General features: G+C 43.1%; 1 protein-coding gene across 1 annotated transcript in view; it reads left to right on the top strand.

Moving 5' to 3' along the window:
* Positions 1–161: 161 nt before the first annotated feature.
* nudcd1 (NudC domain containing 1) overlaps positions 162–23988 on the top strand; it is a 57218-nt gene continuing 33391 nt past the window's right edge. The window contains exons 1-5 of the mRNA XM_034160939.1: positions 162–346; positions 2830–2984; positions 6441–6626; positions 11651–11834; positions 14735–14923. Of these exons, the coding sequence (XP_034016830.1) occupies positions 232–346; positions 2830–2984; positions 6441–6626; positions 11651–11834; positions 14735–14923 (829 nt within the window). The 5' untranslated portion in view covers positions 162–231. The remainder of the gene's footprint in view (positions 347–2829; positions 2985–6440; positions 6627–11650; positions 11835–14734; positions 14924–23988) is intronic.

Here is a 23988-nt window from a genome sequence, read left to right as displayed (position 1 = left end):
ATGGATTTTTTTAAATATAAAAATGTCTGTTGACCATCTAATGGCGAAATAACATCTTAAACAACTGATATACGTTTTTATGTTTAGATATACTACATTTCCCATGAGCCACCAAGAAGTTCATGTGCCATGTAAAATGGGTCCGCATGCCACAATAACAGGAAGCTTGTGGCGTGAAACAATCTTCAGCTTCCGTTCATCTGAAAAGTCTGCGGTGTTTTTTGTCCAATCATGGCAGCTTCGAATTATTCTTTAAAAGTTAACAGAGATTTGTTGGAGCCGAAGTTTGAAGGTTACAAGTTGTCACTGGACCCTATACCGACGTACAGCGTGGAGCTGGATGCTGGTGAGAAAAACTAAAACTACAAAATCTTGCTAATGGTCTATTTTAGTTTATTTTATCTAGTTAGTGGGTAGAAAGTCGTTTAATTGTGTTATGACACTGCAGCTCCTTGGTAGCTGTTGAACTTCAGTTCCTGGGACTCCCCTGGAGATGAATCTGTTACCTCGTTACCTGTCCAAGGTTACAACTCCTGCAGACCATCTGTAAATATTTCGGAATTAGACCTGGACCACATCAGAATTATGTGACTACGCAAGACTTCTGGAATTGTGCAAAGTGGTGGTCCAGAAGCCGAAGTATTTCTTAAATTTCCCAATTTTTTTGAAATGCATTTCAGAAAAATTAAACCCTAACTGTTATGCCAATTCTAACTGTAAACGGTTTAAGGTACAAGAATTTGCAAGATTTCCAGGCAACACATTTCCTCCTGCATGGAACATGTACACCAGCTTCCAGAGACTTTGCACCCTAGTGGCCAAAGTTAGAATTGAAACATGCCCTTCAGGTAACGGATACAAGCAGCAGAAATAAGGTTCCTCCATCACGTATCTGGGTTTGCGCTCGGGGGCAGGATGAGGGGCTCGAGTATCTTGGACTCTGTGTGGAGCAGCTGATTCTTCACATCAGGAGGATCCTCTGAGGTGGTTGGGGCATCTGGTGAGGTGAGGACGCCCCCTGGTTGTCTCCCTTGGGAGGTCTTCCACACTGGTTCAACTGGGAGGAGGTCCCAGGAAAGACCCAGGACACGCTGCAGGGGTTATATTTTTCAGCTGTCTTGTGAATGCCTCAGAATCTCCCAGGACTTAGACAAGGATAGGGAAGTGTGGGGTGAGCTGCTTGGTCTGCTGCCACCACGACCAGAACAAGTGGCATAATATGAATGAATGAATGAACGAACGAACGAACATGCCCAACTTTGAAAACATCCGTAGTCTTTGTGACACAATCTTGTGTCAAAATTTTTCCTTGAAATACAAATTCTCTTTAGAGATATTGCATACAGAAGATTTCTGAGACCCCACCCCCTGTTTTTTACAGTTTGTTGGCTGACATTTTAGTGAGGTGACTTTGAGTATGAACTTTCACCTCTATATATGACGCTTCTTAAAGATATTACAAGTTTTCTGAAACCCAGCCCCCTGCTCATCACAGTTGTTTGAGACAAGGCCAACAGTGTGTGTTTGTGTGTGTGTGTGTGTGTTTACGTGTGTTTACCTGTTGAATAAGATATTCTGTATTTTAGGCACCTGCGCTAACAATCAAACAAGCTGTTGTTTTTGTGTCACACCATCTTCCTCCAGAGAAAGATGCTGTCTGTTTGTATGTATGTGTTAGTAAATACAAATGAATAAAAGTGACAGTTGATGAGTTTGCCAGAGGTTGTGTGTTTGAAAGCTGATGCAGTCACACAATATTAACGCTGCAGTAGTTTCTGTACTAGCTGCCATAGTGCAGCAGATAACAGAATATTTACAGAGGAATCCTTCAAATGGTGATACAAGCACCAAATTTGGCAAAAGTACACCTTAGATATTACTCTTTTGAAAAAAAAAAAACCAGACTGGCCAATTGAATTTTCAATAGGTGGTCACGTAGGGGTCAATTGAAGAATTACATAGGGGTCACAATATAAAAATGCTCCAGTCATATTGAAAATTATACCATATTATTTGTCTCATTGTAAAGCTTCCAAAAAGGTATAGTTTTGACCATCTATGACTGAATTCTATGGAGTTATGGGGTAAAAACAACAAGAATGGTGACAAAGTTCAGTTTCAGTTTGTACAGGGGTCAAAAGTTAAAGTCGCTCCAGTTTTGTTCAAAGGTGATGCAAATTATTGGTTGAGTTAATAAGGTTTCAAAAAGGAGTAGTTTGCACCATGTGTCATGCTTAGTTATCATGTTATGGGGTAACATATGTCACATGTCATAGAATTCAATGGATGTCAACATTATTTGACCTTTACTTTAGAGACCAAGCATTCAACACAGTCAAAACTATTACATTTATTAATCCAAGTAGCTCAATCAATAGTATGCACCATTTTTTACTAAAATTGGAGCAACTTTAACTTTTGACCCCTGTACAAACTGAAATTGACCTTTGTCGCCATTCTTAAGGTTTTTACCCCATAACTTCATAACATTCAGTCATAAATAGTCCAAACTATACCTTTTTGGAATCTTTATGATCAGACAAATAATGTGGTATAGTTTTCAATATGATTGGAGCATTTTATGTTTTAACCCCTGCATAATTCTTCAATTGACACCTACATGGCCGCCTATTGAAAATTCAAGTGGCCTGTTGGTTTTTTCAAAAGAGCAAAGTCTAAGGAGAATGTGTGCTGGATTTGGTGCTTGTGTCACCATGTGAAGTTTTGTTTATTTGCTGCTCCACCAGTGGTTCCTCTCTGTGAGTGTTTTGTACCAGCTGTTATCTTGTCCTGACTTTTGCTGAACTTTCCTTTTCGTTTGTGTTGCAGCTGTTGAGGAAGTTAAGTTGAAGGATTATCAGTACACTCTGGATCATATCCGTGCTTTTGGCATGTACAATTACCTGCACTTGGATCCTTGGTATGAAGACAGCGTTTTCTTTGTGGATTGCAAAGGACGGGTCCTCGGCCTCACCGTCACTCTGGTAAGCAATAAACGCCACACACATTTTTGTTGTACTTTGTTGCTGCTTGTTGTTGAGTTGTGGCAGTAACAAGTCAGCCTGCTTGTTTTTGTTGCTGTATAATTGTTTAATGTGTTCCTGCAGAATTATTTCTCAGGCTGATTCCTTTACATACATTATTACTTGTTGTTGTGTTGTTAACCTGGAATCTTGTGGATATGATGTCTGCTTACACCATTAGGGGGGGCTACACATTAAGAAGTGTTTGTGTTTACTCTGCATTAGACAAATATTCTTTCATATCAGGAACACTGAAAGAAAATTATGAAGATTTTTCAGCTTTTTCCTTCACTTTTTATTTTTGCCAGCATCTGCTTCAACACAATGTCCAACTTGCATGATACTTTCTCATTACTTGTAATCACAGGAGTGATTATATAAATGACAGATGTGACTGATCCTGTTTTGAGGATTAAAATCAGGACATCATGTGCCTTTCAGCTGTGACTTTTTTCAGTATCAATGAGGTTATTAATCATGATTACAGATAATTGGTGCTGTGTCCTTGCTTTCATGTCTAAACTGGCATGAATGATGATTGTGGGGCTAATAATCCAAAATAAAGTGTTTCTCTCTTAAATGACTGTGGAAATGTATTGCTGAGATTCTAATTACAATCATCACATGATAATTACTGTGCTGGGTGAGTCTTTTGTACATGTATGAAGGGAAGCGGTGCCCCTCTACAGCCTGCACGTGGATAGTTCATGCTCTTTTCAGGATATTGATGGCACAGATGCTCAAAAAAATTGATCCAAAAGGTGCATCGTACATTAGTTGGTGATATGAGTTGTTTTACACCATGGCAACAATAGGGCATCTTATGCACAGCTCTTTGAAGTGCTGTTACTTCAATGAGTAATAGATGTTTATGAGGTGGCATATCTATTCTAGCTTGCTAAGAGTCATGAATAACAGGGATAATGATATAAAATTTGATTGCTTTGAGTCCCTTTGTAAGTGATTTTTCTGTAAACACGTAAATATCTTCTTGTGGTCAGTAAGATGGGTATGAAAACAGTACCCCCCCCCCCCCCAACCCTGAACTGGAAAAAGCAGGTTTAGAAAATGGATTGATGGATTAACATCTTTGCATGTTTTTGTGACTTCTTGTTATGATAAACTTAATATCTTGTGTGTTAAAAAACAAAAAAAGTGACTGCAGATAATTGGACAGATAATAGTTTGTTGCAGTCCTCTTTTTTGTATGTGTTAATGCAGCAGTTTTATTGTGAAATTTATGACAGTTTGAATGAATACTGCTGTATTTTATTGTACTAAAAGTTTGATAAAAATATTGTGGAGTAATTCTTTAGGGGTTATGAGGTCATGTCACTAATATTTAGATGTTACTTAAGTATTGAAGAGCCTGTGTTTTGCACAGCTGCCTGCAAATAAATGGACATTTATAGGGCTGCAGCTATCGATTATTGTAGTAATCGAGTATTCTATCGATTATTCTGGCGATTAATCGAGTAATCGGATAAAAAGTACTTTTGTGTTTTAAAACATTAACAGTCCAGGGCTCTCCCTAAGTCATGGCACAGTGTCACTGTGTCACCACGGAAACTGTCAAATTTAGTGTATCCCTTTGTGTTTTTCTGGGTAATTTTTTTTTTCACATCTTTACCAGTTTTGGATCTTTCCTGGTGTCAGGAGCTCAGTCAAAGTCTTGACATTTTGCTGAAATGGTGATGGGATGTGGCTTTCTGTTTTTTGTTTTCCCCAACTTGTAAAATTTAACCATTTTTATTCATGTATTTATTTATTAAGGTGGTGGACTGGGTCCCTGCATGAATTTCTTTTTAACGCTCCCTCTGCGATTCAGCCAATGCATTTCATTTTCTGCTGGAGGTTGAACATGCAGCCTCGCAGTCACTGGTTTATGTATTATTATTATTTTATTTGAGTTCCCGTGTTTGTGAAGCATTGTGTGTTGCCCCAAAAAAAGCGAAAATTAAAAAGCGAAACACTCATTGCGAGTCACACATAAGAAAGAGCGGACTTCTTCCAGAGACTGTGGACGGGACGGAGCTGTGTGAGGGCAGAGCTGAGCTGCTCACACCGGGCAGAGAGAAACAACAGCCGTCCGCCGCGCAAAGACCGGCCAGCCGACGAAACTGTTTAAAAAGAAAAATAATAAAAACACTGCTTTGCTTTAAATGCAGAGTAAGCTATTTCAGATGATCAGCGTCTTTATTTCACTCTGTTTGTCACGCTGGAAAGCTGTAGCTTTTGTGCTAATTTGATTAGCGCTTGCTCTACTTCTTCTTCTGTTTGTTTTTCTGGGGGCATTACAGCACCACACACAGGCCTGGCATATGTACTACAACGTTAAACGAAGCTTCGAGGCACAGAATTTGCCTCGAACATTTTTTGTAATCGAATTATTCTAATTACTCGACTAATCGTTTCAGCCCTAGAAATTTATATTATTGGGAGAGCCACATCTGGCAGATTAAAGCAAAACTAAAATTGGAGAGTACTTCAAAAGTGCACACTTTTGCCCAGGCTTAGTTTCCTGTCTAGATGAATTCAGATTTCCAACCAAATCCATAATACATCAATCCATTTTCTATACCCGCTTACTCCAGTGGAGTAAGGTCACAAAGATCGCAGGGTCCATCATACACATGTCAGATGTCAAATATTTTTATTTACACAATCAGAGATCTTTCTGTTCAAAAATAAATGCACTTTGAAATCCTCGTTCTTCAGATTTCAGCCTTGTTACTGAGTGTGTTGGTGATGCGACAAGAGCACTGTATTGTCTTCACTGGCATTTTTTTTGTGTGTGGACAAGATAACTCAAAAATGTGTGGACAGATTTCTTTCAAACTGGGTGGGAATATTATTTTTGTTAGATATGTGGAGATGATTAAATGTTGTAGTAGTTTGGTTGAAGAAAACATGATAAACACTTTGGATTGATGATGGATGATGAAAGCATATGTTGATCAAAATATTTGTGATTGATTGGTATGATTGAAGTTACACATGGTCAAAAACACTATTACAGATAGATTTATATTCATATCATGATGTGCATCAGCCCTCTGATCACTTCCATTTTTATTTGAAAAATTGATGGGGGGGGGGGGGGGGGAGATCCAGTACTACTCTGTTATACTTTCTCCATCTTTCAGTGTAACATGCACAAGGTTGTGTAGGATTACTTTGAAATGTAATCAGATTACAAGTAATACAAATGTATGTACATACATACATGTAATCCACATGTAGTCTTTCAAAGTAATCCTACCCAACCTTGAACATGCATTTGAATAGTCACTGAATTGATTTGTGCCATCCTCACGTTTTCTCCTGTCACTGTACGTGTTGTGTTCAGATAGACTCTTTGCAGATATGCTGTCATGTTTTCTGATTTAAATTCTGACTGAGTGATCTGGATGTTAGGATACGGCCTTGGGGAAGCCGAGAGAGGTTTACGGTATAACCACTGATCCGAGCCAGTTTGAGGGTCGTCTTTGTGCCTCCCTCAGCCTGACCTCAGCCACGTGGGCTGCACTCTCTGACGGCACCGGCAGACTGATCCTCCTTCGCACTGGCAAGAGAGGAGACAGCTCTCACATGAAGTGGGAGGTAAGAATATCAGCTGCTCTCGCACCTCACTGCTCCATGTACACACTGTCAGACATTTTTGTGTGTTAGTTATCAATTGAAATTGGATCTCGAACTCAATCTGCCGATTTAGAACTCAGCCTATAATCTGCTATCGACCTCTGTTGGTGATTTGTGGGAAGCACAACATTGCTGCTTGAAGTTTCTTGCACATCAAACCTGTGGATCCATTTACAGCGGCATGCATTATTGTTGGAGACTTTTTCACAAAGCAGCAAAAAGTAGAAAACCTTAGTAGACATATATAAGCGCCTTGGGGCAACTGTTTGTTGTGAGTTGGCGCTATATAAAAAAATTGATTGATTGATATATAATGAACAAAGGTTTAGTTGCTTTTTACTTTTCTTGTGATGCCAGTCGATTGCTCATAATGTTAGTGTTCTGGGTGCTGATGAAGGGATCATTCTGTCAATTAAAGATGTCATCAGAATACTACAGGTGCAGCACCACTCGATTGTCTGTGTATACTAACCAGTTGTCTGGGTCATTTTTATGCCTCGCGCGGCGGGCATATAGCATCCGGGTTGTCCGTTTGTCCATCCATCTGTTCGGCCGCAATTCGTTCGCCGCAATGTAGCTCGGCACCTATTGCTCACAGAAACTTCATATTTGATGGGGACATGCCTTGAAGGAGTACTTTGCATGGGTTCGAAGGCCAGTGACCTTGACCTACTTTTGAAGGTCACCAATGGTCACAACCGTCAAATCCTTCGCCGCAACGTAGCTTCGCACCTATTGCTCGCAGAAACTTCATATTTAATGGGTACATGCCTTGGAGGAGTACTTCACATGGGTTTGAAGGCCAGTGACCTTGACCTGCTTTCCAAGGTCACCAATAGTCACAACTGCCAAATCCTTTGCTGCAACGTAGCTCGGCACCTATTGCTCACAGAAACTTCATATTTGATGGGTACATGCCTTGTAGGAGTACTTCACATAGGTTCGAAGGTCAGTGGCCTTGACCTACTTTTCAAGGTCATCAATGGTCACAAAATCTTCGCCTGAAATTTGTTCACCACAATGTACCTCGGCACCTATTGCTTGCAAAAACTTCATATTTGGTGCATACATGCCTTGGAGGAGTACTTCGCATGGGTTCAAAGGCCAGTGACCTTGACCTACTTTTAAAAAATTACCAATAGTTGCATTTGTTCGAAGGCTACCGACTTTTTATGGTCACTGTTGGCCACATCCTCTAAATATAATGTCAATCTCCAATTTTTCCACTGTATCCCAGTTTACATCAAACACATGAGGGTTCAACCAAATACCTACCCCACACATGTACATATTACTGCTCTTTACGTGGAAAATAGTACTGCGCGCAGGGCATTTCGTGACAAATGTCTCTAGTTTAATACTGAAATGCTTCTTGATAATTTGGTTTGTATATATTTGATGTGTGGTTTCCAACTGATTTTCTCATCTATTATTGCCCCAAGGAATTTATTTTATTAACCCTTTCAATCTGCACCCCATCTGTCTGTATTTGCACTTGCTCATTCCTTCTACAATTCCCAAATAGCATTAGTTTTATTTAAGTTAAATGACGATTTGCTTCGGTCAAACCATATTTTCAATTTGTTAATTTCTTCAGTTGTGTTCTCCAGCATTTCCTCCAGAGTGATCTGCCAAGATAGAAAATTACTGCGTTGTAGTGAGGGCAGAATACTACTAGAGTGATTTTGAATAAGAAAAGTTGTTTGGTTTGTTTGTTTTGTTTGTTTTCTTTCATCAAAATGGATGCTGCACTCACTGCAGTTTGTCTGGAATAGTCCCATATTGCATTTCAGGGTTTCTAGAATTCACAAATTTTCAGGCGGGGGGGATTAGTAATTTTGAGTTTCATCTTTTTTTGTTTTTCACCGCTTTAATCCCTGATACTTAACTGTGACTAATGTTTTACACATTTTAAAAATCAGGAAAATCATCAGAAGTGTGAAACTGGACTTCTGCTGAACTGAAACCAAATGACAAGGAGCAGCTCAAAACTGTTCTAATTAATAACCTGACACATATTTTTAGAGCATAAACTGCATCATATTTGCATTTTGGGCATCTTGTGCTAAATTTCCAGTTTGTCCCTGCCCACACAGGAAGCAGTTCTTTTAGCATGATGGTGATATGGACAAGTACAATTATAGCAAACTCTTAAATGAGTGGAATCTTGAATGAATAAGATGGTAGAAGGATTCATACTTGCTAAAATAATTAGAAGCTGCAGTAACTAACACCAGCATATAAAGACATGTACTTTATCAGATTTGAGTTGTAGTTAAGAATGCAGATACATTTCATATTCATGTTACTGTATTAGTCATAGGCACAATTTTACAGCATCTTACAGATGAGATGATTGGGCTTAAAGGACGTGTCACAGCGAAATCATAACAAATTCAATTTAGGCTGTTGGTGACCATCCGATGATCCACCGGAATCAAAGTATATGGCATTCACAACAAACACCTACGAAGACTGCCGAAAGCAAAGTACTCGTGAATGCACTTTTTTCAGAGTATTTCCAACAGCATTTATGCAGCTTTGAGGAAAAGGTCCCAGCATGCACTTAAATGGAATGTACCTGCTAATGTTAAGAACAGAGCCACAGATTAATTGCAAAGTTTTCATAAGTGTGATTTTATGTTATGATGACTTGTTTTTAAGTTATACCTGTTAAGGTTGATGCAGTCACGGTAAAAGTAGCAGCTGCCCTCCACTGTGAGAAAACTTGCATGCATTGTCATCATGACCTTAGCCTGTTAAAAACAGTCTCTGCTGGAGGCTCAGCTTTGTGCACGCTTATAAGTGTTATCATCGATATAACTGTGAAAAATTTAAGAAATACATCTGTGTGATCAAACAGCCTGAAAAACAACAGAGAGGTGCAGGTTCACGGTGGGAGCTATAACAATGTACTGCTCTGGTACAGAGAACAGAAAATGCACACATTGAGATCCAAAATCCCACAGACTCTCTCGAAGTAAAATAAAAATAGCAAAGCCTACCAGCTCCACTAACAAGAACAAAATACAAAAGGAAGAAAACTGAACAGGGCACTCACCCACTTGTAGAATGACTTCCAAGATTAAATATGTAAAGTGCTCACTATCAAAGAAGTCATTGCACACAGATCATGCGTGATCGCCAGCTGGTGAACAACGGCCCACGACAGCTCCGCCATCAGCTCCTCACAAAGTTCTGTCTTGTTTCTGGCACATTGGATAGAAATAAAGTATTCTGACTTTTTCCAATGTAAGAAACATATCTGCATGTTCGGGCAGCCTATAAAAACAGCGTCATGGAGACATTCCACATGTGCATTCATGGTGGCAGTAAAACAGTGTCTTTGCTACACAGACAGCAGTGTCAGCACACATTAGGTCCAAAATCTGACAGACTCTGAAAAAAATTAACATTTTCTGTGTGAAGTGTGTCACTTCCTGTCTGTGCATTGTCTGTAAATCTGAGCCACCACTTTCAAATAAAAGCTCAGAAGCTTTGTTATCACTCTGTCAGCCATCGGGATGTTGCTGCTTTTCCTAAAATGTACATCACACGCTGACAAATGCTGAGTAAGATGTTTTTCGGAAATGCACCTGTTAACTTGTCGAGCAAGAGGAATAATTAGCAGTGAAATAAATCAGTGGTCACTAAACATGTCTGAGGACAATCCAAGCAAGAAGTCAAAGGAATTGTCTGTAAACCTCTGAGACAGGATTGTCTCAAGGCAGAAGTCTGGGGAAACGATCAGAAACATTTCTGTTGCTTTTAAGAGCCCAGTGAGCACAGCGGCCTCCATCATCTGTAAATGGAAGAAGTTCAGATCCAGCAGCACTCTTTCTAGGACTTACTGCCCGTCTAAACTGAGCTATCGGGGGAGAAGGGCCTTAGTCAGGGAGTTGACCAAGAACCTGATGGTCACTCTGTCAGAGCTCCAACATTCCTCTGTGGAGAGAGGAGAACCTTGCAAAAGAACAACCATCTCTGCAGCAATCCATCAATCAGGACTGTATGGTAGAATGGACAGATGGAAGCCACTCCTTAGTAAAAGGCACATGGCAGCCCACCTGGAGTTTGGCAAAAGACACCTGAAGAACTCTCAGACCATGGAAACAAAATTCTGTCATCTGATGAGACCAAGATTGAACTCTTTAGCGTGAATGCCAGACGTCATGTTTGGAGGAAACCAGGCACCATCCCTACGGTGAAGCATGGTGGTGGCAGTATCATGCTGTGGGGATGTTTTTCTGTGGCAGGAACTGGGAGACTAGCCAGGATTGAGGGAAAGATGAATGCAGCAATGTAGATACATCCTGGATGAAAACCTGCTCCAGAGCGCTCTTGACCACAGACTGGGACGGCAGATCATCTTTCAGCAGGACAATGACCCTAAACATATGGCCAAGATATCAAAGGAGTGAATTCAGGACAACTCTGTGAATGTCCCTGAGTGGCCTAGCCAGAGCCCAGACCTGAATTTGTTTGAACATCTCTGGAGAGATCTGAAAATGGCTGTGCGCTGACGCCCCCTATCCAACTTGATGGAGCTTGAGAGGTGCTGCAAAGAGGAATGGACAAAACTGCCCAAAGGTAGGTGCACCAAGCTTGTGGCATCATATTCAAGAAGACTTGAGGCTGTAATTGCTGCCAAAGGTGCATCAACAAAGTATTGAGTAAAGCGTGTGAATAATTACGTACAACCCCAGTTCCAATGAAGTTGGGACATTGTGTAAAAGGTAATTAAAAACAGAATACAGTGATTTGCAAATCCTCTTCAACATATATTAAACATGAAATATCTTGTATTTGTGGTGTATTCAATTGAATATAGGTTGAAGAGGATTTGCATCATTGTATTCTGTTTTTATTTACATTTCACACAACATCCCAACTTCATTGGAATTGGAGTTGTATTTATTATTCTATTTATTTTAATGAACATAGTATAAATCCTGCTACAGTTAATAAAATGTTTGTGGCTGCAGCCTGTGTTCAGTGAGGACGTGGGGGAACCCTTCACCATCCTGCACAGCGTCTCACATGTCCAGACTGGAGTTCAGACCATGGAGGTTCTGCTGCTCCGCATCCAGAAAGACCTGACGGAAACCACAGGAAGTGGATTCTCTGTGTGTCTGGAGTGGCTCACCGTGGCGAACACCGCAGGGCAAGGTGAGCGGTGCGCTGACCCATCAAGCTGTTAGTCGGCATGTTGGAGATAATGGAGTCAGAATTATTTTCATCTGCCTTTGTGTCTTGACAGCACTGATGCCCAGTAACCTGCAGAAATCATTTACTGTGCTCGAAGACTAACAAAGTCTGACTTTAATGGAAAATAGTGATTCGTACTCTGAAGCACACATGGTCTGCAAGAATTTTTCATTAATGTTTTGGCACATGCTGTGTCAGAAGTGCACATTGACTAATGCTGAGGATAACAGAGAAAAAGATGCTGCCTTTTCAAAGTTATTTCCTCTTTTTGCATGTGTGGGTTGAAGACAAAGCCTTTCCTGATGACTTTCATTTGTATTTGTGCAGTACTTCAGCGTTAGATGAAGTCCACATTCTTTAAATGCTAATCATCTCTGCTGCTTGGTCTTCACTTTTAATTAAAAACAGCTATAAAACTCCGGAGGGCTTGAATATTAATGTTCAGGGAATGTTGACTCCTCATAATAACACTGATTAATTGTCAGGCAGTATGCTTTAAGATATCCGTTACAAGATACAGGAGTGTGACTGTACTCGTATATTATATTCTTACAAGTCCAGCACTTGTATATCTCGATGGCAACTGCAATCTGGTCTTGTTTGTATCTCACTTTGAAAGTATTTGTCATTCTTTGTCTTACGTAAAAATGTTATGAAGTCATCACCATCAAAACCTCATCTGTATTTGGATGTTTGATGTTGTAGGGATTATGTTTTTCTGTCTTTCACCTCTTTGATGTTCAGGTTATACAGATATATTTCTACATGCACACTCCTTCCATTATAAAACTGAGCCACAGATTCTTTATAACACTAATTTGTCTCTATAAAAAAAATCAATAAAATAAAAAATTGAAGGTCAACATCACTGCATGTCAGCCAAAAATAAATCATTGAGATAACAGATTCTGTAGAATTTTTTACGTTTGATGAATGTCAGCATGAAGCAAGATTTAAAGTTCTTGTTGCTATGACAGATTTACTTCACTTGGGCGGCCAAAAGACCATATATGATAGAGCTCGATAGTAACACTTGCTCAACACTGTCGGATAGTTGTCTCATCTCAACATATGAACATGTGTGCCACACGAGGCCGCCGGCAGATTTTGATCAACTGTCGACTTCCGCAGATGGCTGTCAGAACGTTTTGGCATTGAAATCCGACACCTTTCAGATGTGCGCCAATTCATATGTCTGACGCCACTCCGCACAATTCCGGCTATGTGTGAGGGGGGTATTACAGACTTCTCCCGTCTTTGTAGGTGGGAAAAATTTGACAGTAGATCAAATTTCAAGATGTTCAAAATTTTGCTCCAACAGCATGGGGCAGTTTGTGTACAAGTTACTACGACGACTAACGAGAATTATATAGGCATGTTTGTGGTGTGGATGAGTCTGCGAAAAGCCCATTATCCGACCGCCTGGAAGCTACGCGGGACCTGAGAGGCTATTTTTGGAGCAGCTGCCCTCTTGGGTATACAATTCCACCTGCTCTGTGCGCCAGATGCTAATTATTTTGTAGCGGATTAAATATTTTTCTGTCAAACCTTGGACGTTGAAAACCCCTCTAATCGCTTCTGGAATCATGGAAGACCGTTTCATCTGGACACTTTTATTCCCTGTCTTTCCTGCTCCATTTTGGATCAACTTAAAGGTAACTATTTTTAATGCTTTAATAGTGTGGTAAAACAGTTGCATGTTCATTCCTATCTGTAAACGTATGTCTGTAATAGATTGAGCTCCGCTGTGTGTGTGCACTGATAGAATGACTCGTGCGCAAAACGAGCATTCAGGCACCATGCCAGCTCGTAAAAGAGTGATTTTGTAGTCAATAATGGACAAACACAAAAGTTAAAATTTGGATCACAGTCTCAAAATGGCTGTGTGTTTAAAGCCGTGGAAGAAATAATGCCAGTGAAGCCGCGAGAAGGAACGCAGAGCTGTCCAGGAACACAGAAGGAGAGGTCGCAAAAGAGCAATTTTGCAGACATAACACAAAGTTAAAAGTTGTATCACGGTGACTGTAAGCCGTGGAAGAAAAAAGAACTGATTTTTTTTTTTCACAGTTGCGGCAGCGGGTGTATATAATTAAAGCAGCCAACTCATTGTGGTATGTTTTTGTTGTTGTTGTTTGGGAAGTGATCCACAGTTGCGGCAGCGTGCACTCACATGATGTGCTGTTGGAATGCAGGAGCACTTTCAGTTACAGACTCATTCCACCCAAATGCACTACGGAGCGCTACATTGCTGCCTGTGGCCATCAAACTGTACAACTCCTCTCTCTGAATGTCATACATCTTGGTTCCACAGACTGGACTCCTTTTTCATTTCTACATCCTGTGTATATTGTATATTTGTCATTTATATTGTGTATTTGTACTGTTTTTCTGTTTTCTTTTCTTTACTCTTCTACTTGATATTTTGCACTGAGCATGTGGAACAAACACAGTTTCCCCTGGGTATTCTGATTCTGAAATTGCCTCAAATCACAAATGTCAATACAGTTTTGATACGTGGTTGCTCAGTTAAGTACATCTTCAGCAAAAAAATGGTAATAATGTCCTGCAGTTCAGTCTGCGGTTTGCTGTTCCTTATGTATTGGGGAGTTAAGACTCTATCTATGAAAAAACTATATATTCATTTGTAGAGTTGTCATGAACAACAAACTATTTAAGGGTAATTGTAGTCCTAATCATAATTTTATTGACATTTGAGCTCTGACTGATGGATCTTTGCTGTAATTAGTTGTCTTCTGTATGTGTACGTTTAATTTTATGAGGGTGGGGGACGTGTTCTGTTGTAGCTTGTGCTAGTCACTGATTACTGCACACTTCTGATGTCTTTTGGCGTTTGTGTGCAGGTCAGGAGAAAAATTATGAGGTGAAGAAGAGAAGAACCCTGACGGGGAAGTCAGTGCCACATTACGCAGCAGTAGAGCCGCAGGGGAAAGGGTTGATGGTCGCGTCGGAGAAACTCTTTGTCTTCACGCATGTGGATGGCCATCCCCTGGAACCACCTGAGCCAGAGCCTATGGAGGTGGACAAGGCAGGTGGGTCACAGGTCCTGCCGGGAACTTTGCCAACTTGATAGAAAATTACGAGTTGGGTTTTTTGATGCAGGACAGTGGAACAGCAATGAGCTTTTGCTTTAGAAGGTCCAGGGTTCACTTCCACCAGTGTTGAGTCTGGGGGTTTCATCCAAGTGCAGCGGTTTCCATCCATCCATTTTCTTCCGCTTATCCTAGGTCGGGTCGCGGGGGCAGCAGCTCAAGCAAAGCCGCCCAGACCTCCCGATCCACACACGCCTCCCCCGGGTCCTCCGGGGGAACCCCGAGGCGTTCCCAAGCCACCTGAGAGACGTAGCCCCTCCAGCGTGATCTGGGTCTTCCCCGGGGCCTCCTCCCGATGGGACGTGCCTGGAACACCTTTCCAGTGAGGCGTCCAGGGGGCATCCGGAAAAGATGCCCGAGCCACCTCAGCTGGTTCCTTTCGACGTGGAGGAGCAGCGGCTCAACTCCGAGCTCCTCCCGAGTAACAGAGCTCCTCACCCTATCTCTAAGGGAGCACCCAGCTACCATGCGGAGGAAACTCATCTCGGCCGCTTGCACTCGCGATCTTGTTCTTTCGGTCATGAGCCAAATCTCATAACCATAGGTGAGGGTCGGAACGTAGATCGATCGGTAAATCGAGAGCTTTGCCCCCCCTGCTCAGCTCTCTCTTCACCACGACGGTCCCTGGGTTCACCGCCTACAGAGGGGGCCATGGGGGTCCGGTGCAGAGAGGACTGGGTGGCAGTCGAGGGCAGGTGGTCCGGCGGCCTGGTCCGCACTCACAGCCTCTGGCTGTTGGGACTTGGAAAGTCACCTTGCTGGGGGGAAGGAGCCTGAGCTTGTGCGGGAGGTTGAGAGGTACCAACTAGAGATAGTCGGGCTCACCCCCACGCACAGGTTGGGCTCTGGTACCCAACTCCTGGAGAGGGACTGGATGCTCCACTTTGCTGGCGTTGCTCACGGGGAGAGGCGGCGAGCTGGGGTAGCGTTGCTTATTGCTCCCCAGCTCAGTTGCCATGTGTTGGAGTTCACCCCGGTAAACGAGAGGGTCGTGTCCCTACGCCTTCTGGTTGGGGACAGGTCTCTCACTGTTGTCTCAGCCTATGGGCCAATCAGCAGTGCAGAGTACCCAACCTTCTTGGAGTCTCTGGGAGGGGTACTAGATAGTGCTCCGACCGGGGACTTCATTGTTCTCCTGGGGAACTTCAACGCCCACGTGGGCGGCAACAGTGAGACCTGGAGGGGCGTGATTGGGAAGCACGGCCTCCCTGATCTGAACCCGAGTGGTGTTCAGTTGTTGGACTTCTGTGCTAGTCACAGTTTGTCCATCATGAACACCATGTTCGAGCACAGGGGTGTCCATAAGTGCACGTGGCACCAGGACACCCTGAGCCGGAGGTCAATGATCGACATTGTAGTCGTATCATCTGACCTTCGGCCACGTGTCTCGGACACTCGGGTAAAGAGAGGGGCTGAGCTGTCGACCGATCACCACCTGGTGGTGAGTTGGATCCGCTGGGAGGGGAGGAAGCCAGTCAGACCTGGCAGGCCCAAACATATCATGAGGGTCTGCTGGGAAAGACTGGCAGAACCCTCTGTCAACAAGGTCTTCAACTCCCACCTCCGGGAGAGCTTCTCCCAGATCCCGGGAGAGGTTGTAGACATGGAGTCCGAATGGGCCATGTTTTCCACCTCCATTGTCGATGCGGCCGCCTGCAGCTGTGGTCACAAGGTCTCTGGTGCCTGTCGCGGCGGCAATCCCCGAACCCGGTGGTGGACACCGGAAGTAAGGGATGCCGTCAAGCTGAAGAAGCTGAGTCCTACTTGTCTTGATGAGAGCACGCTATCACACCCATTTAATGTGATTCTTCCAACTGAGTCACTATGGTCAACCTTTGATTTGAAATGTCAACTGTTTTACGCAAAGCTTTTATATTGCAGTAATATTCAGCTGCACAACACACTTAAATCATTTGTCTTATTTTAATAACGCTTATTTAATAACGTTATTTTAATAACACTAATAGGCTCCTCTGGTTGCTGATGACGGTGTGCAGAGGGTGACTGGCATCGTCCATAATGTCCACCAGTTTGTCCAGTATTTTCTTCTCTGCCACCATCACCAGAGAGTCCAGCTTCATGCCAGCCATGGAGCCAGCCAGCCTGATCGGTTTGTCCAGCCTGGATGTGTCCTTCTTGGGTGGCTACTGCAGACTGGTAGAACATCCACAGGAGTCTTCTGCAGATGTTAAACGACCGCAGCCTCCTCAGAAAGTACAGCCTACTCTGTCCCTTACTGTACAGGCGGTTGGTGTAGGTTGTCCAGTCCAGTTTGCTGTCCAGCCACAGCCTGAGGTACTTTTAGGAATACACAGCCTCCACCTCAGCTCCTTCGATCAGAACTGGTCTTGTTCTGGACTTCCCAGAGTCAATTGCTAGCTCCTTTGTCTTTGAGGTGTTGAGCTGTAGATGGTTTGTGTGGCACCAGGCAAGTCTTACTAGGTTCCTGTACTCCTCTCTGTCATCCTTGATGCATCCAACAGTGGCTGTGTCATCTATGAACTTCTGGATGTGATACAGCTCAGAGTTATAACAGAAGTCAGAGATGTGGCGCATGAAGAGAAGAGGGGTCAGGACTGTGCACTGGGATGCTCTGCTGTTGCTGATCACAGTGTCAGATGTGGTGTCCCTCAGCCTGACATACTGCGGCCTGTCTGTGAGGTAGCTGGAGATACAAGTGATCAGGCAGGGGTCCACTTGTATCCTGTTTAGTTTGTCCTAGAGCACAATGGGCTGGATGGTGGTGAAGCCACTCGAAGTCCAGGAAGAGTTTCCTCACTGTGCCATTTCCCTTATCCAGGTGCGAGTGGACTCTCTGTAGCAGGTAGAGGATGGCATTCTCCACACAAACACCTGCCCGATATTCAAACTGCAGACAGTCCTGGACGTGTTGTACCTGGGGCTTGAGGAAGTCGAGTAAGAGCTGCTCCAACATCCTCATCAGGTGTGAAATGAGTGCCACTGGTCGGAAGTCATTCAGCTTGTTGGGCTGGTTCGTCTTAGAAACTGGAACGATGCATGAAGTCTTCCAGAGGGTGGGAACTCTCCCTAGCTGCAGGCTAAGGTTGAAGATACGTTGTAACAGTTCTCCCAGTTCAGTCGTGCAGCTCTTCAGTAGTCAGGGACACATCTAGGCCTGCAGCTGGGATGAAGCTTCTTCAGCTGTCCTCTGACCTGGTCCACAGTGTTGTATGGAGGAGGTTGTGTTGGGGTGGGGGAGCTGCTGCTGTGATGTCTGAGGGGAGGTGTGCTGAGGGAAGGAGAGAGATGTCTGCAGTGAGCGAGATGGTGGGAGGCAGTTAAGTTTGTTCGCGTTCTCCCCCCCCCCCCCCCCCCATGTCTCTAGTCTTTATATTATGGCCTGTGATGGTTTTCACACCTTCCCAGACCTCCTTCATGTGTTTGTGTTTTTTGTTTTTTTTTTTAGCTTCTGGTCCACCTTTCTCCTGTAGCTGTCCTTTGCTTCCCTCAAGCATTGTTTCACCTCCCGCTATGCTGCCTCCATTGCCTTTATGTCTCTGCTCCTGAAGGTGGCCTTCTTCCTGTTGAGGACAGCTTTGACTTATAATGTTACCCATGGTTTCTTGTTAGGGTAACAGCGGACAGTCTTCGTTGGACAGATCACGTCTGCACAGAAGTTAAGATAATCATAATCGGTCAGACAGTGTGTCAGCCCCTCTATGTCCTATTAATCAGTTAATCCCAGACCATGGTGTTGTAGCAGTCTCTCAGAGCACTTTCCATTTCAGGGGACCACCTTCTGATGGAGAGAGTGGTTTCCAGCTGCCTTTAGACCAGGGGGTGTACTGTGGTTGTGGGTGGACCAGGTTGTGGTCAGACTTTCCAAGAGGGGGGCGGGGTGGGATTCTGTATGCATCCCTCACATTAATATAAGTCAGTTTACCTGTCGTTTCTTGTTGGACAGTCCACAACCTGGTGAAAAGCAGCCAAAGTAGAGTCCATAGTTGCATGGTTAAAATCCCCATAAACGATCATCAGTGCCTTAGGGTGCTTTGTCGGCAGGCTTGCTGTGACAGTGTGAATTGTCTCACATCCAGTGGCTGCATCTGCCCATAGGCATCCACGAGCTCTAGGTTGGGTAGTGTTTGTAAAATAGGTAGCTGACATTTTTCCAAGTGTGGTAATAAATTATGCAAAATTTTTATAATGAATTGGAATGCTATGTGAGTCCAGAATGTTTAGACCTCAACATTTTTAGAAGAAGGACTAAAACTTTTTATTTCCTGTTAATTACCTAATTTTTTTTTAAATGTTAATTTACTGTCTTGATGTATTTATAAATTGTTAGGTTCTACACACTGTTGTTATTATCATTATTATTATTACTTCTGCTTTCTCAGTTGATTTGTAAATGGACTACAGTGAAAATAAGTGTTTTCAATTTGTTGTGTCATCCATGTGTTTACAATTATATTATGTACTTACATAAAACTTGTGCCAATTCAACATGCAGATCCACCTTGGATTTGCTGTGGCGACCCCGAGTGCAAACAGAGCAGCCGAAGGGACTTACTTACTTACATAGCTCTTCCTAAATAAAATCATGCACACACACTTAACATATAGATGATTTACTGCCCCCCACTGGAATGGCATGCAAGTCCAGAATGTAATTGGCAATGTCCATTGTTCAGTGTTGTTAGCTGATATCTGTAGTTTCTCCAAAAATATTAGTCCTATCAACTTTTCGTTTTGCTGGCATTCATCCTTAACCCAAAATACAGAAGCATACCAAACAGCAAATGTCAGCTCTCCACAGGTTGTCCGTGATCAAAGTTATACTCATGCACACAGACCTTTTTGTCTTTTCTGCATTTTGCTGCAAGCAGGTGCTTTTATTTTTACACACCTACAAACGGAGACGGTGGCGGAAAACATCAAACGCACTACATTTCTCACTCATGGTAACAGCAGTGTGACATTTAACTAAACTGGCTAAACCAATTGAACTACAAAAACACAATAAATCAATAACACTAACAACACTGTTAAACTAACATAAACCACAGTGACAACATTTAAAACCCCAAATCCCTGAACTCCCATAGTACATTGCAGCACAATGTCCATTGTTCACTGTTGTTAGTTGATATCACTAATTTCTCCAAACATATTAGTCCTATCAACTTTCTGTTTTCGTAGCATTCATCCTTGACCAAAAATGCATAAGCATTCATTCATTCATTCATCTTCTACCGCTTAGTCCAATTAAGGGTCGTGGTGGGCTGGAGCCTATCCGAGCAGTCATAGCGCGCAATGCGGGGTACACCCAGGACAGGACGCCAGTCTGTGGCAGGGCCACAAACAAACACAGACACACCCACACACACACCTACGGGCATTTTAAAGAGTCCAATCCACCTAACAGTTGTCTTTGGATGTGGGAGGAAACCGGAGCACCTGGAGGAAACCCACGCACACACGGGGAGAACATGCAAACTCCGCATAGAAAGGCCACGGGAATTGAACCCATGACCTTCTCACTGTGAGGCAACAGTGCTAACCACTAATCCATCATGCTGCCTATCAAAGCATATCAAATGGCAAATGTCAGCTCTCCCCAGTTTCTCTATGATTGAAGCCATACATGCACGCACACACATACACAGAGGCCACTTGGCTAACTTTCAGAGCTGTTTGTCATTGCAAAGAGTCAGTGGTAATTAGCTGAGGATTCATCATTTCAAGCCGACCCGTTAATATAAACCTGATTAGTGGAGCTTTAAAACCAAAGCCACAGATTTGACTTGTTCAGCTTATTTTATCCACATTATGTTCCAGCCCGTGGATACTCTACAAATTACAGGCCAATTTTATATCATCTGTTATGTTGAGAAAGCACTATTGTTCTTGGATATATAAAATTAATAATAATAATAAATTAGAGTGAAACTGAGCAGATAGCGATCAGTCCTGTTAGCAAGACTGTAAAAACAGTGAAACATCTGCTCGTTTTGCCTGCCTCCAGGAAAGATGTGATCTCATCGTCCTACTCATTCCTTGGCATTTTGGTGATGAGACACTTTCCGGTCAGATTCATCATACAGTTGCAGCTGCTTGTTTTCATTCTTCTGCTGATTACCTTTAAGAGCGCTGAGTTGAAGGCATGAACCGAGTAGATGGTTTGTAGCCATAGAAACACCAGAGCATGCTGCCATCAGTTCAGTATTCACAATCAGAATGGTGCTTTCTCAGATCTGTTCATTTTTCTGTGTAAGAATATGTCAAAGCAGTTTATTTCTCTTTCAACTAAAGCAATGAAGAGCGTTCATTAAAAGCCTGTAACATAATGTGCTGCAGGAGATCACTTTCTATTTTAGGCACCATAAGAGTGATAATGGACCAGTCTTTCACCCAGCACAAAGGCACAGTGTTGGTGTCATTTCTAGTTTCCATCCAGCACAGTTTTTGTCTTCACACCTGGACCCGGTTTCATAAAGCAGTCTAATTTTGTTTAGTCAAATAAACTCACTTAGTTGACTAATTTTTTTGACATTAGTCATTGCACATAGCGCTTAGTCAGCTAAAGTTTTGCGTTACCTGACTAAAGTTTTTTGCCGGGTACAGAGGAGGCTAATCTTATTTTAGTCGACAAAACTTCAGTGTCTTACCACAAAAGTGGTGGCTATCACATACCACTACTTGATGGAACACTCAAGCGCAGCCCTACGTATGCTCGTATTCCTCCACGAGGAGAGCTTCCTCCGCTTTTGGCCATGGTTGTAGCAGACAACAACTGTCATGATGTGTTTGTGACAGTTCTCACATTAGCCACTGGGCTTCGCAGTTACGCTGAGCAGAGTTGTGTGCACAAAAAGGGATGGAAGTGTAGAAGAACTGTTAGGCTAAGACCTGAACATGTCATTCTGCAGTTGATATGTGTCCGTAAATGTTCATAAAGCCAGTTAACGAAACAAAGCCTGGATAGTTCATGACAACAACCAACCCGGAAGTAAACAAAACTATTGCGAGGTGGAGGCATTTCTTGGCGACGACAGTGGCGAGGCTGTTATGTGTTACTGTTACGGGTCCAGACGGGACTGGTTGTGAACAAAAACAGATTCATTTACAATAAACCAATGAACAACGCTGCGCTGGTTAGATGGCCTGCTGAGCCAAGACAGGGCCCGCTTGTAGCGGTGGAACATCTGGGAGCTGCAGTGCACACATGGACAGACGTGGGAGTCTGAGAACAAGCAGGAATCCTGGGGTATATAGGAACTGGATCCGGAGCCAGATGGGTGCACATAGTTGAGGACGGGAATTAGGAGAACGGAGGAGAACAGAGGTGAAGGTTTGCACTCATAACACTGAAGCCTTTAACAGCAAGCAGTTCACTGTTGGCTTAAAACAGGAATGTTCACTGTTCTGGAAATAATGTGCACAGTCTAGGAAATAAGGTTTGCTGTTCAGGAATCATTCACAGTTCACGAGTATCTTCAGAGGTTAAGTGCTGTGCATCTGGACGCAGTTCCAGTTAAGCAGGACTTGACTTTAGAAATGACTTGGAAAGTTCTTAGTGGTTTAATATCAGAGTTCATACAGTTCTAGGAAAACAGTTCTTGGAGCCAGTTCTTAGTCAAGCACAGTCACTGACAAGAACAGTGTGACCTCACAGAACATGAAGGAACTGAACTGAAGCATGGCAGAGCTATGCGCTCTGTAGTTGAGAGCTAGAGAGTTCCACAGTGACGTGGTACAGATAGTCATGGAGCCAGGAGCATATGTGACATGGAAGCCGCGCATGAGAGTGTCTGGAAGCACCAGGGAAATCAACAAGGTATAATACGGGAATTAGTTGGCCAGGTTACCTTGAAATGAGCTGCGGAAAGCTCCGACATCTGAGCGCATGGAACCGGCAGAAAAGACGAGGTCAAGGTCATGGAATCTCATGCAGGATGCGATGCAAGAATCTGGCTTCATGGCATGGAAAACCAAGAATCTGGCAGTGAATAAGCTGAAAGCCTGGGTTTAAGTAACCCACTGCTGATGAGCTGCTCATGCACATCAGGTGTGTGGCGGTGATGTTCCTTGGCTCTGCAGCGTGCCATCTGGGGGGAAAAAAACTAACAAACTACATACAAGGTTTTAAAAAAGGAAAGGAGAGAGGCAGACCATGACAGTTATGTCCATAAAAATCGTTGAGTAATGTTAGGCGGCTCATCTACAAGTTTAGCCGTCAAAGTGAAACGGAGATTAGATAGATAATGTTGGACAACTAACCGTAGTCGACTGTGTAACTTTAATAGACTAAAACATTAGACTGCTTTATGAAACCGTGCCCTGGTGTCCACGTTCTTTGTGTCCGCTGTACTGGACCATTGAATTAAAGAAAGAGTTGAGCCAGAAGACTAGGCTCTTGATTTGCCAGTCCATTTATGTGCCTGTCCTCCCCTAAAACCCCTTTCAAACCGGGCTTGCATACAGTTGCGTTGTGATGCGTATGGAGTACGCTGAAAAGTTGCGCAGCTTTTAGAGTAGTCCCTTTGTAGACTGTTATGTGCTTGCGTGTGGTTGGGTTCCTAGTCTTGCTTTCATGTGCTTACTGCCACGTATGTAGCCCTCGTCTCTATTTTTCTGCCTCTTTTTCTGTCCACTTTTTTTTTTGACAATGTGGAAATGCGCTCCATTCTCAAAACTGTGAATGGCAGTCATGTTTCCAGATTTACAGTGGGAGAGAAGCTGCTATCTTGTCCGTTGTTCCATGACGCTACAGACTGACACGCAGATGACTTGGTCTGTGAGCAGGAGTTAATGGACTTATTTAATTTGCCACAATTGTGAGAGAACTGGAGGTGAAAGCAAAGTGGAGATGCATCTGGCGGTCGCGCACACGATCTGTCCATGAGAAGTGGATGGTGGACATGTACTCTCGCTGGCGATCTGTCCACAAAGAGTGGACATGGACGTGTCCTCTGAACGTGGAGGCTTGACCCGCCTCTTCTTCTTCTGTGGTTTTGAAGCTTCACTGCTAGCAAAGTCCA

Source organism: Thalassophryne amazonica, chromosome 20 (genome assembly GCF_902500255.1).
Source record: "Thalassophryne amazonica chromosome 20, fThaAma1.1, whole genome shotgun sequence".
Classification (NCBI taxonomy): Eukaryota; Metazoa; Chordata; class Actinopteri; order Batrachoidiformes; family Batrachoididae; genus Thalassophryne; species Thalassophryne amazonica.
Note: the sequence above shows the minus strand (reverse complement) of the source record. Positions and strands in the feature narration are given on the sequence as shown.